General features: G+C 38.6%; 1 protein-coding gene across 1 annotated transcript in view; it reads left to right on the forward strand.

The window, feature by feature from the left end:
• Window positions 1–14,027, forward strand: part of SVEP1 (sushi, von Willebrand factor type A, EGF and pentraxin domain containing 1) — a gene marked incomplete at its 5' end in the record, with an annotated part of 125,722 nt that overhangs the window by 50,946 nt on the left and 60,749 nt on the right. Inside the window, 8 exons of the mRNA XM_010578179.1 lie at window positions 691–870; window positions 5,145–5,342; window positions 7,754–7,872; window positions 9,295–9,424; window positions 10,071–10,178; window positions 10,409–10,540; window positions 11,927–12,121; window positions 13,183–13,304. Coding sequence (XP_010576481.1) covers window positions 691–870; window positions 5,145–5,342; window positions 7,754–7,872; window positions 9,295–9,424; window positions 10,071–10,178; window positions 10,409–10,540; window positions 11,927–12,121; window positions 13,183–13,304 — 1,184 coding nt within the window. The remainder of the gene's footprint in view (window positions 1–690; window positions 871–5,144; window positions 5,343–7,753; window positions 7,873–9,294; window positions 9,425–10,070; window positions 10,179–10,408; window positions 10,541–11,926; window positions 12,122–13,182; window positions 13,305–14,027) is intronic.

The following is a 14,027-nucleotide window of genomic DNA, read 5'->3' on the forward strand; positions in this document are numbered from 1 at the left end:
CATAAATCCCTTTTTTTCCCCCCTTCCCCCCCCCCCCCCCCCCCCCCGCTATGATGAATATCTGCTCTTCTGATATGTGGAGGCTCACATGTGTCTGCGTCTACATCAATACATACACTCCAGAGTGCCTGAGAATGTTCCCGAGCACTGGGACACTGTCATCTGCCCTGTTAATAAGCTTAGCCTTTTCCCTGGCGTGCACTCAGCCTGTACCAGACTGCCAGTTGGAGATCCCCCAAAGAACTCACAGGCATGGCTGGGGGATTAGAAACTTCCAAAGACACACACTTTTCCACAGGATTCCATTTGCCTGCAGCTGTCCTTTTTTGAAGGCTTACAGACATTAGTAGCACAGGCTACACGCTGTGTGCCAGGTGCCTTCAATGGCTAGGAACATTTCTGAACATAGTTAGTTTGCTAGCCTGGACTTACATGAGAACTTAGGTGAGCTCGGAAGTGTGTGCCCAACCTCATACATGCTATGTAAGACTTGGTTTCAGGAAGAGGAAGGTATCAAGCCTTTGAAAAAAATCAGCCCTGTTCCAACCCGATTCTCTAAATTTGTACAAACTACTGTAACTAGTGTACAAGCCAGTACCTGTCCTACCCCTGAAAACCTGGGCAAACTAGTGTAACTCCACTGATTCTCAGTGCTGCAGAGTGAACTGGTGGGTTTTTTTGCCTTTGCAGTTCGAACATGTCCCAAACTTCGAGCTCCGGAAAATGGACACATTAATTGTTCAACAGCTGATATCTCCTATAAGACAGTATGTTTTGTGACCTGCAATGAGGGCTATGAAATAGAAGGAAACAGCAAACTCACCTGCCAGGGAACCTCACAGTGGGATTCAAAGGAGCCAAAGTGTGTGGGTAGGTATCTGATCACGCTGTCTGTTCATGTCAGAGTGCAGCCTTTTCTGACATGCTGTCACGAGTGAGAAACTCTCCCTATTTTAATATCTGGTGAAGCTAAGATAGGAATGAGGATTAGTCTATGGATGTTTTATAGAAGTCTTAGGAGTTGGGGAGTGACAAAGGAATTTGTAAATGGAGAAAGTTGACAGATTATCATGGAAATCCAGTACAGACAGCTGATAGCTAAAAGGTTGTTACTTCTGGTGAGTGTTAAGACACTGTAACACAATGTGTTGTAGGAAACATGCAAGTTGTAGCATATACTACAGATTAAATGTGAACCAGGGGTTTGAGTTACCATCTTAAAGCTAAAGATGACCTTCAGACAAGGACTAAGGTCTGTGAGCCAGGCACTGTGAGTGCTGAGTAGAGATGTAATTAGTAGTTGTGGTTGTCACTTTTGCTGAACTCCCAGTAGGAAATAAGAGTTTAGGCAAGTTAGGGACCAAGCAACTCTGAGTCAGGATTCAGAGGTCACACCAGCTGTGCAGGGATAGGTAAGCATATATTGCTGTTCCAGAAATAACGGATTGTAGATTTCAGAAGTAACCATTTAGGACTAGTGACAGATATTAAATTAACTTAGAAAGGTAAGAGGAAGAAGAAATACAGTTGAAACATTTCTAAGGGTAGACTGCAAAAAAATCCCACAGGCTTAAAGTCCAGAAATTCAGAAGCTGATCCAGTGCTCCCTAAAGTCAGGGTGAACTATATGTCACCTGGGTCTGGTAAATGTGATGCCAGTAAGGTGATTTGGCTTGAACCTGTGGCTATTTTTTACTGTTCTACTGCAGCCTTAAAAATGTGGATTTTGCATGAGACAAGAATAAATTTCTAACTGTAGATATGTTGTCTAAAATTATAAAAATAATCCACAAGTATTAATTTATCAAGAGAGTTTGTTAAGAGATCCTAATCTTTCTTCTGTTGAAGTCAGTGGAAGAACTTCAATTAACTTCAAAAGAAGGGACCCTGAAATCCTGTTGGAAGATTATAATTGGAAGATTAATTGTATTCATCAGTTGAATTCATCCTTCCTAGCTTAGCATTTTGATTATTAAAATCCAGCTCTACTCTGTATCAGAAGATTTCTTCACACCATGCAATATTGCCTCCATTCCTGGATTACCCATGGTAATAGCTTATTTTTGCTGAGTCTGAAAATCCAGTATAAAAGTTACCTTTGGTTGTCACAGAGGGAAGAGTGTTAGCTGGAAGACATCTGTGTTGCTTCTTGTTACTGGTGTTAGAACAAGCTTGCTGAGAACCTTGTTCTATATAGATGTGTGGAGTTCTGTTTGGGGAAGGATGCAAATCAGAAGACTAATACCGTGTCCTCCTCAGAAACTACCCTTTGTACTCATTTTCTGAATGTTCATCATTATCATGGAGGTATTCTCCATTTATTTTCAGTCTGAATAGCTCCTAACTATTATACATTATCTGCTGCATAAAAGATACCAGAAATCCTGCTATATTTAGACATTTGTAATTGATGATTTATTAATTTCCTACCCCTCTGTTAGAAAAATGAAGTGGAATTGGGTTCAGTCTCTTACCTTGAAACAGATTTCTTGGACCTCGGGGTGCTCTTCTAGCTCTTTTTCTGAATGCTTTTAAGTTTGGGCTCACATCAGTGCAAAGTTTATCATATTTAAAAGTTAGCTCTGAGACTGTACTACAACCACCTGTAACCATAACTGACACTGTACTGTAACGTGGCCTGGATTGTTTAGTCACTTCTGTGAGGTCTGTTGTCATACGCATCTTTTTCCAAGAGACTGGAAGTTAATTCAAATTTGACTATTGCATATGTTTTAAATTTTTATGTTTTTCATGAAAGGTGCTGTTAGCAATTAGTTACTTTTGGGTAGGTTACATGTATTATAGATGGCTTACAAACAAAATATTGCTGAAAAGGGAAGCTTTGTCATTTGTCCAATTTGAAAAAAAATTTTCCACAGTCTTGAGTTTCCTTCCCAGTTGGCAAAAGATTAATATCCAGCACGTTAAATTTAATGAATTTTGCAAGATGCTTTGCTTTGTTCAAGGTTTAGTGAAGAAAGGTGAAAATACAGATGGCATCCAGGGTGTTGATGCCACCTAGTGTTGAAAGAATTACTACGCCACACTTGTAATTGCAGTTGGCCAATTCTTTCCCTGAAACATTGTGTTTGCAAAGGGGTTAAGGAAAAAGGCGCGATTTGCTTGGTAATCTTTTCTTTTGTTACTATATTGAAGTTCCTCTTGATGTTAAGAATTATAATACGGTGTTGTGGTTCACCACAGGCAGTTGCAGACAAAAGCAGATTCTTGTCTCTCCTTAGAAGTGCTTTTTTCCTCTCTCTCTTTTAATTCTCTATCCATATTACTAATATCATGGATATTGCTCTTGCTCCCCATAAAGTCCAGTCTTCCTGGGTCAGCTTGATCAAATTCTGGAATTGAGCAGAGATAAAAAAGCTAAACAACACTATTACAGGGGTTTTTTTTCCTCGTAAAAACGTGTCCTACCTAAAAGAGATTCCCTCGGGCTAGATACACCAAAGGTTATCCTGAATGTTTGTCAGATGTTTCAGGATTGTGCTCTACTAGGATTTTGCTAGTATAGTCGGAAGCTCTCAATCAGGAGAGCTGTTAGTGCTTCCCGAAGAGCTGCAGTTTTCTCTGGTTTTCATGCTTATGCATTTCACAGCCTGTCTTCTGCTTGTTCCTTGAGTAGTATACATTTTAGTGCTTTTAGCTTGTCTTTTCAAACATTTTTTTTCCAATTTCTGATCTTTCTGCTGTTTGTCAGTTAATTTCCTGTGATGAGCAACCAAAAGTTAGGGTTTGGGGTTTTTCTTCTGATGGAGTTGTTTTACATTGCATAGCCAACAGTGTCTGCCTGAAGTGAACAAAAGTGTTAACATTTTTGATCTTTGCATCCTGCTGAAATGAAGTGCGGTTATCAATTGCTTGGACTTTAAACACGATTTCAGTATTGAGGGTTTAAAGGCAGGAAAGTCTTAGGACACTTAAACTCTTTAAATTTTGTTTCATGCAGAAGAACCAGTTTTCAGTTACTCACTGCATATTTTGGGAGAGGAGAGGAAAGGGATATGAAGCGTTCTGAATGTGAATCACTTCTGTGTCGTTAAGGGATTGCTGAGAGATGAACAGAGCTTTCCCTTCTGTAGCTGGGTTGGGTTGTTCTTTGTGTGCCCTTTATGTAAAGACCTGTCTGCTTTTTTACTGACTAGCTAATGAGCTACAAGTCTTCTCATTGACTAAATAATGAAGCATTTTTCTTGCGTGTTTGTCTATTATCTGTTGTAAGAAACGTTACTGAAAGTCTATGGATGCCATTCATGGGACACCCCTTCTTGCCCTGTTTGTTAATTCCTCCATGTTTGAAGTAAAAATAACATTCCTTGCTTCACATGGTAGAAACAACAGCTCAAAAATGAAAAAAGCTTTTGTGACAATTGAATCTGTTTGCACACATTGTGGTTTTTGGAAGTTTACACTTTGATGTGAATGGTCTTCAGAATTTGTAGTGAATTCTAGTAATAAAATAGTTCAAAACTTCCATTTTAAGCCTTTAAGCAGCCATCAGCTCTTCCTGACATTACAGAGAAGGTCAGCTGCAGCTTATGGTCACCAAGTCTTTGTGTCTGCATTTGAACACGGTCAAGACCAAGCCAAATTTCATTCGGTTTGGAATGTGGTAGGCAAAATCACATGCTATGTACGTAACCTACAGTGAGCTCGTGGCAGGGTGTCCTTTCTCTTCTCTCATTTTTATTTCAAGAGACAGTGTAAAAGCTGTAGGAGGCAACAGGTAGAAGTTAACTCTCTTCTGCTATGAAGGTCTGGTTTCCACAGAAGGCAAGGGAATGCAGTTACAAAGCAACCATGAAAGATGACGTTGTAAAGACAAAAAAGAAAACAAAACAGAGTCAGATATAGTGGAGCCACATGAAAAATACCGTGTTTCTGTCCCAGTCAAGCATGAGCAAGAAAGCAGAAGACCTGATATCCTGGGTGCTGTTTACTTCAGTCAGCACCGGAGTAGAAAGCTTCAGCAAGTCTTACTGGTTTGATGCACTCATAGCTCACGCAGACTCTTAAAAAGTCTGTGTATTTTATGTTTCCTCTGAGTTGCCATATGACTTTATTTGCAGATTTTTTTGAACATATACTTCATGTATGTCATTTAAAAGACATGTCCTACTGGTCTTTTGTAGAAATGCGTTGCCCTGTCCTCCAGAAACCAGCAGGTGTAACAGTTCTCCCTCCCAGATGTGGGCTGGAGCCTGCCATTTCTGGGACTCTGTGCCAGCTGAGCTGTCCCCAAGGATTCATCTTGTCTGGAGCTAGAGAGGAGCTAAGGTGCATTTCATTTGGGAGATGGAGTGCAAACATCAAGGACGCTCTGTGTAAAGGTAGAGACCAGCACAAAATTGTTTCTGTGTATGCGTGTGCAGCATTGAAGGGAAGCACACAGCAAGTAACTGTGTGAGGACAGGTTTGAACTGGGGAAAGCATGATTTAAACAGTCTGTAAGAAGTGTGGCCTGTACCATTATAGCTTGGCTGTCAGAACTACCTGTAGTTTGTAATAAAAATGTGGAGTTCAGAGGTTGCTTGAGTGCCATCTTACAGTGCTCATCATCAGCCATCTCTCCTGGGATCCATCTCATAAGTCTGTTGTCAGGGAGCTGCCTGCTAAAAGGCCTGGTGTGCAGGTAAATTCGAAATTTCAAAGTAGAAGTGAAAGCTTCCTAACAATAGACTAAATAACTTGTTACTGTTACTGGTTTAGCACAGGTTTATGTAAGCCCTGTAGTCAGAGCAAGACTGTAAACACTCTGTAAACCCTGGCTGACAGACAGACTATAGAGGGTTGGTTCATTTTCATTGTCTTTGAATTGACTATGGCTATTGACATGCTCTGAGCAACAGTGTGCAAGAGTTAAGGCCAACATTGGCTGACACAAGTGCACAGAGTATAAAGACGGGCAGAAGATGGTTACATGCATTTGAGTATGGTTCTGCCATGTTTACCCACCTCTTCTAGAAATGTTATTTATTCCCTTACACGCATGCACACTGAGTTGGAAGGAGTTTGGCTTTGGATTATAGGAGGATACAAGCAAAAGTGGAGTTTGTCTGGGAATATGCTGTTCACCTCTTCATGAACTGTTGTGCTCCTAGAACTAACAATTCCATCCCAAACTGGGGCCCTCTCCAGCCACTGAATGAAAGAACAGTACAGAAAACAGTTATGGCAGTCATCATGCCAGGTCACTACAGAGACTGAGGTGGGAACTTTTTTCTCTGTAATGGCCAGGAAGATTTTATCCCTCTCTTTAAATGTATTATTTCCCACTCTCTGATGTACCACATGGTTTCTCTGAATCTTTTGTATAAACCTGTGCCAAACCACAATTTTTAATATTTGAGGGTCCTAGCGCAAGGCTACAAGCTGAAGTGTTTGGATCAAGATAAAGCAGCATGGCTTGGGTTCAAGCTTTTAGATATTACGAGTACATAAAACCATAAAATAAGAGGCACCAAGAAACTCTGAAGGTTATTCCTCTGTAGTAAAAATGAACAGTTGCATTTCAATTGCTTTCATTCTTGTTATTGTCTCTCTCTATTTTGCTGCCAACATATCTGGCCAGTTCAAAATAGTAATTTTCTTTCTGACTTACTTATTAGTCTTTTTACAGAATTTCACTTTTAAATGGAATTTGCATCAGCCTGAAGGCTGTGGTCAGGGGAGTGTGAACCATAAGTGGTAGTTATTTAAAAGAGTGCAATTCTAATAAAGTTTTCATCAGAATGAGTTCAGAGGAAGGCAAAATCCCTTGTATTTATTGCTTTGTACTCTTAATTACAGAGGTTTAATTGCCTGAGTTATGTCTTTACTGGAACTATTTAGTAATAAAAATATAAATGCTATCAGTTCTGAGTTGTTTTAAAGCCTCCTGGGTATAGATGAGTTCAGAGCTGAATGTGTCCTTGTCTCATGAGTCTAGAGACCGTTTATCAAACAACACTACAGCAATAAAATAACCTGACCACAAATGTTTTGGGAGGCCCTGTGCCAGGGAACTGAAGAAGTACATTGTCAGAGAAACTTGAGGCTTAAATGTTGGTGGTGTCATTACCCATATTGTACCACCAGTCCTTTGAAACCATCCAGCATTGTCACATATGTCACAAGAAGACTCCATTTGTCCTACATAATAATTTGTAGCAGGAGTTTATTAAGGAACATTTCCAGGAGCTGGTGCCAGAAATCTTGCCATTGTTTCTTTTCAAGTCAGTTGCACACCATGCTCCAGGGAATTTGAGAGTCACTACTGTATTGTTTGTAGTATATATATCATGTCACAAATACTTTTTTTTTTAATTTAAGTCACTGATTATCAGAAACAAGTGTTTTCATCTGTATGTGTCATGCGTGTGGACACTGAAAGGATAGAGAAGCCATTCCTTCTTAATGAGTATATATGGGTAATGAATGGATGAACAATAAGAGAAACAAATTCATTCTGTTTTATTCATTTCTTGGATGGTTGCATGTAGAAGCCAGAGTCTCATTATGCTCAGTGATGTACAAAAATACAGCAAAAAATAGTCCCTTCCCCTGGAGAATTTACTGTTTATGCGTAAGCCTGTATGCAAGAATTAAAAAGGGACAGAGACAGGAAGTTTGCAAAAATATGTGCATTTATATTCCAGGTAACACAGAAACCAGTGATTATAACAAGTTGAAGTCTAACCATTCTAGAGGTTTTATTTCTATAATCCCACATATAAAACCAGTTTGTCTTCTTCTGGATCAGATATTGAAGCTCCTCGGATCCACTGTCCAGAAAATATTGAGACTGAGACTCTGGAACATCATAACTCTGCTAATATCAGCTGGCAGGTACCAACAGCTGAGGATAACTCTGGCGATGAGGCAAGTTAAAATCTATATATTTGACCGGAGGCAGTCTTTCTATAGCTAGCTGTTTCAAATTGGTTTTATGATCCACTAGAATTTATTTCTTCTGATAAACAGGAGTAGAAGAAAAATCTTCTGAAAAGTTTGTATCTTGAGAACTTAGCATTTTCTGTCTTGGTTAGGGTTATGCAGTCACAGGACTCTGCATGGTGTTTAAGTGCATGAAATCTCATATGGTTAATTTATGTGGTCAAAAGAAAGAATGTGCCCTTGTTTATAAGATGGAGACAGCTGCTTTAAAAATGAGCTCTTAGAATGTGAAGAAGTTTAATAAACTCTTCTCAGAAGGAAGCAAACCGGTTCATTAATCTAAAAGGCTAACAAGAACGCACTATGATAAGTAAAAACTCGTTTCAGCTTCCCAAGTGAGAAAGAAAAACCTCATTTTCCTATCCAATGCAAGGTTCAGATATGGGCCTTTGGCTACTATGGGTATCAGAGATCTGAAAATGGAGTTAAAAGGAAAACTTGTTCCAGAGCCGTTTCATAAAGAGTAATGTTCCCTACAGACTCAGACATGATCAGGTTACAGCAACTGAATGTTTTATCATGAGTCAGCAGAGGAATAGTGACTCTGTGTGCATGCTTTTAATTTGCTGCAAACACAGGAGTTTTTTGCACTTGGAAACTGTAAGCTATCCCAATAAAAGAGGTTTAAGTTCACACAGCCATGGTCAGGTACTGTAGCTCTGCTGACACAGGGTCATTCATTGTAGAAGTCAAGTACCTTAGCTCTTAGTTGTAACTGGTTTGTCAAAGCATGGTTGTCAGATTAACTGTTTTGTTCACATGAAACCAGTTCTTTTGAAGAGAAGTTCCATAAGGCATTTGTAACCCATATGAAAGAGCCATAGACAGCATGTAAGCGTCATTTACTCCAAATGCAGGGTTCCTTTGCCACACCAGAATGTTTTGAAGCATCTGTGAGCTATTGACTCATAAACATATGTAGATTAAAACTGGATATGTAAGTACTTACAGCCCACAACTGTCTGCTCCACTCATCTCCCAAGTCTGCTGCCCTTGCAGCTGGAGAGCTGAACTGCAGACAAAGCAGGTTCTGAGCTGGCATAGTGTGTGTTCAGTGCAGTGAGGCAAATGAGTCTTGAGTTTTCTTAATGCTCAGCAGTAAACTGCAGCAGGTCAGGGTCCAAGCTCTGACTGAGTAAATCCCTGTTGCTATAAAGAAGGCAGTCTTGAGAAGGGCAACAGAGTACTCTGTTACAAAGTCAGCCTCATTACTTGAAGAGGCTGTTTGCTTTAGGAATGAGTGGGCTTGACATTGAGGGTACCATTTTGTGGCCATTTCTTGAAACATGAGTATCATGATTACTAACCAGCTTTGTTTTTTAAATAACAAGTGTTTTCCTATAAAAGGTCTCAGTTCACGTTACTCCAGCTTTCATACCACCGTTTCTTCTCCCAATTGGCGAAGTTGCCATTACTTACACAGCAGCCGATAAGTCGGGCAATGAGGCAAGCTGTACATTCAGTGTCAAGGTTATTGGTAAGTGCTGGTAAAAATCACTGGGCAAAAGACTGTCGTGGTTGAAACCTTCTAATTATGTGCAGAAAGAGTCTGTGAGTCACTGTGGCCTTTATGTGTGCAGGTAGAAGCCCAGGAGTAATATCATCTCCATAAGCTTTTCTGATCTTGGGTCACATAGTGTGCACTCATTGCTCCCCAGTGTTCAGTTCAGTGGGTGGTGTTTTGGTCTTTTGTTCATTCTGAATGTTAAAATTTCTCCTCATACTGACAGATTAAATGCTTTATTGTGTTGTCACTTATTGCCTTCATCATATATATCTTTTTTTTTCTTGAAAGATTCCCAACAAAATTTCCAAGGTTTCTGCACACTGCTGATGCAAATCATTGTTGAAATATTTCTGTCAGACAGTTGTGTTATTCAGCAGTCCTGTTAAACAAGGTTTGCTCCGTAGAAATCAAACAGAATGCAGAAACCATGAGTTCAGCGGAGGAATTAGTCTTGTCCATTCCCTCAACATCTACCAGTTGCAGAAGCTTACCTTGTTGTGTCTTCTGATGTGAACTTAAAACTGCTGTTTGCCTGACTTCTGATGATGATAGATTTCATTTGAGTGCGGCAGCAGTTCCGTAAGCTGATGTCATGCCATCCGTTCAAATTCCGCAGATGCAGAACCTCCTGTAATTGACAGATGCAGGTCTCCACCACCCATGGAAGCAGTGGAGAATGAGTATCCAGCAACATGGGAAGAACCACAATTTTCAGACAATTCAGGTGAGATAGTGCACCCCAAAACATGCACAAAGCAGTGGAAGGCTAGGGAACTCCAACCTGTTCACTCCTGATCCCTTGGTGTTTAGAATTTTTTGAGGGGTTTTTTACTTAATTATTTTTAAGAACATATAATTTGGAAGACATGCTGCCATTTCCTTCTCTGTTTGTCAATAGTGTGAGCAACCCTCTTTTACTCATTGATGTTTTAGGTTGTCTTTTAACTCTCCTAGGTGCTCCACTGACTGTTACTAGGAGTCATGCACCTGGGGATCTCTTTCCTAAAGGAGAAACAACAGTTCAGTACACAGCTGTGGATCCCTCTGGCAATAACAGGACATGTGAGATCCACATCATCATCAAAGGTTTGTTGTCTTAATCTTCTGGTCAGGAGTGTACGGCATAGTTTTAACTGAATATCATAAAGAATGCAATGCTACTCCACTTTTTCATATAGTCTCCACTTTTTCTTCTAGTTACTCCCATTTGATGTTGGAGTAACTTGAAGGCAGTCAGGATATTTGTTAGTACCAATGAATAAATTGTCTAAGACTGAAGAACCACAGCAGTGAATTTGGTCCTATAACTTCAAATTAGGTGTAAAAGCACTGGAATTATGATTCATTAAGGATTAAAACTTAAGGTAATCCATTTTTTCTCAGTGACAGTTACCACATGAAATGAATTAATAGATGTTACTGAAGTCTTACTTCAAATCCATACTTAAAAAGGAAAACTTTATGGAAATATTTCTGTAATGACCTACAAATATTGTAGCAGATACAAGAACACTCTTTAGATTTTAGAAGTTGTCTGTACCTATAGATATACTGGTGCATTTGTGTTTATTGTGTAGACACCTTTTCCCCACAGTTCACTTTCTTCTTTAAAGGCCAAACAATAATTCAGCAGATAAAGTATTAAGGATGAAAATTCTACTTGATCTCTGCTCTCTAGTGCTTATGTCTCAGTTGGACATCTGTACAAAAAAATCTGCTAGTGAAGAGAGAATTTAAAATCATGTAGACAGGAATTTTGGTTATAGCTTTTAGAAAAAGGTAAGTTGCAAACTTGTGTGCTAATTTCTGAAATGCTGTAAATCTTAGCAAGAACAAGCCAGTGCTTAGAATTGTCATTATTTCAAGTTCTACACCACCTCAGACTTTTTGTGGTCCAGTGTTTGTGACATAATATTTTCAGACATTCATAATCTCCTTCACAATTGGCCTGTAAAATAAATCATAACTGAGGTTTTACAGTCAGTCCCTCCTAAGATGATTCTGACAAGTCTATGTGTTGTTGCAGTAGTGCAGAATGGATAAAGTTTAGTTTCAGAATTCAAGATGTAATATAGTTTACTAGAATTCATTGTATGAAAGTTCATGTAAAAATTTAGTTTAATGTTTTGTATTATTTTAGTAAGTACATGCTTGAGCATGCACCTTTGCAGAAGAAGTACAGAAGGGTTTGGGTCTTGCATTTCTGAGTTTTTTAAATTCTCATATGTATCACAAATTTTTTTAAGTCTTCATTTTTCTGCATTTCAAATTCCAGTGGCACAGTTTGATAACAACTTAGCAGTAGCTTGACCCTGCCTTTATGGAATTACCAAATAATACTTCCACAGACTTCAACAGAAGCAAGATCAGGTTGATACTAAGTACTTTTAGAAATCCTATCAGTACTGTTTTCCTGTGTGCTTGCTTACTTCACCACATTCATCAACATATAAAACTTCATATTTTTCATAGGTTCTCCCTGCGAAATCTCCTTTGAGCCTGTGAATGGTGATTTTACATGCACATCAGATGAAGCAGGAGTTAATTGCACATTGCACTGTGCAGAGGGTTATAGCTTTTCAGAAGGATCAAGTGAAAACTACTATTGTGCATATGAGGATGGTGTCTGGAAGCCACCTTACTCTGCAGAGTGGCCTGGCTGCTCTTGTAAGTCTTACTGTTACTAAAATGAATCTGCAATTCATCAAACACTATCTTTAATGAGGAAGTAAATGAAAATATTTTAGAAATTATGACTTCTATTCAATGGTAACGAATCTTCTTTGTCCTCTGCCTCCAAATTGTTACAAATATTGTGAAAGAATGCCTGGAAGTCCCTAAATGTGTTATTTCAGAAGCTGTCTAAAACACAAAAATAGCAGTGAATTTGAATCTGGGAATCACAAAATAGCAAAGATGGCAAAGTAGACAAGGTCTGTCATTATTTTGAACTGGTATTTGAAACAGTTTGTTTACAAACACTGTCTTTTCAATAGGAATTTCAACAGTATTTGCAGTTTACTGATCCGAATGCACACTGCATGCTGTACTTACATATCTAATTATCACCAAATGTGAAGCATTTCTGTATTTTCTTTGAGATGAACACATGCAAAACTTCAGCTGTGGAATTTCCCAGCTTTGGTGACATTTTAATAACAAATGTATTAGAGCTACATATGAAGCCCATCTTGGCACCATGTTGCATCCACTTCCATCAGAGTGGATTTCTTGGTTTCAGCAAACAAGAGCAGTGTTTAGGTATGAGCAAATGAGAGTTATGTTTCAGAGCTATCTTATCAATTCAAAATCCATAACTTGGACACTTAGGAACTTTGATTTGCTTAGATTCTGGATGAGAATTTTTCATATTTAGCCTAGCAGCATTAGTAATGGGACTTCTAATATTTATTGCTTCTCTCTCAGTAAAAAGTAAGTAGGGAGTTTAATTGACAGCTCACAGATTTCTTCCATTAAGAAAACACTGAAATAAGTGACACAACTTTTTTTAATGTTTGTTAGCTTTCCCAATAAATTTGATGCCTGCCAATTCAACTGCATTGGCTGAAGTACGAGTGATCTGTTTTCATGTGTACAACACTGGGAATTTAGATTGCTGTTTTAAAGACAATGCTTAATGTATTCCAGTTTTAGCCTGAACAACCTTGCTTTTAGCTCTGAAACTCTTGCACTGACCACTAAAAGTTTATTTTTCCAACATTTTTCAGTAAATCGTTTTGCAAACCATGGGTTCAAATCCTTTGAGATGCTTTACAGAGCAACACAATGTGATGACAACAATCTTCTAAATAGCTTTACTGATGCATTCCAGACTGCGCTTGGTAAAATGGTGGGTTAGTAAATACTGCTGCTTTTTACATACTTTTTTAAAAATGTACCTCATTGTTACTTTTCCCAGCTAATTTCATACTAGGAAAATACAACAGAAACCCATAAAGGAAATTTGTGCTTTTTCAGAAGATGACAAGTCTCCTTTAAAAATAAAGATGATTCACTGGCATTTTAATGTAATTCAGTTCAGTCTTCAATGTGGAGTTACACAGGACAGAATTTATAGAAGTTTCCAAGTAGCTTAGGGTCCGGGCACTCAAAGATTTTCAGTAGGCTTCCAAAGAGAACCTATGCAGTTTTGAAAACCCTAGTCAATTGTCCCCTATCTTCAGGGTTCTTTTTGAAAGTTGGATGTGATTATAAAATACATTCTAATAATATGAATGTATATATATAAATAATATAAAATATATTTTATATAGAATATGTATAACATATATCCATATAATATAAATGAATATACATGTAGAAAAATAGATAAATTCCACATTTAGTGCCTAAGTCCAGGCACTTAAATCCGGTAGTAGTGATTTAAATAATTTGCTCAGATTTCTTGAGTTGCTGAGTTCTCACTCTTATCATTAAGAATGCAATGCACTGAACTTGAAGGGGCAGCGTGTTCCTTCTCTACTGTGTCTCTTGCTTTCCACTTCAGTATCACAATTTCCCCTCTTAAGCCACAAGTCTGTCCTTAGCTACAAAGTAGAAGCAGCAGGACTTT

Source organism: Haliaeetus leucocephalus, unplaced genomic scaffold (assembly GCF_000737465.1).
Source record: "Haliaeetus leucocephalus isolate CR32 unplaced genomic scaffold, Haliaeetus_leucocephalus-4.0 Scaffold605, whole genome shotgun sequence".
NCBI classification, from domain to species: domain Eukaryota; kingdom Metazoa; phylum Chordata; class Aves; order Accipitriformes; family Accipitridae; genus Haliaeetus; species Haliaeetus leucocephalus.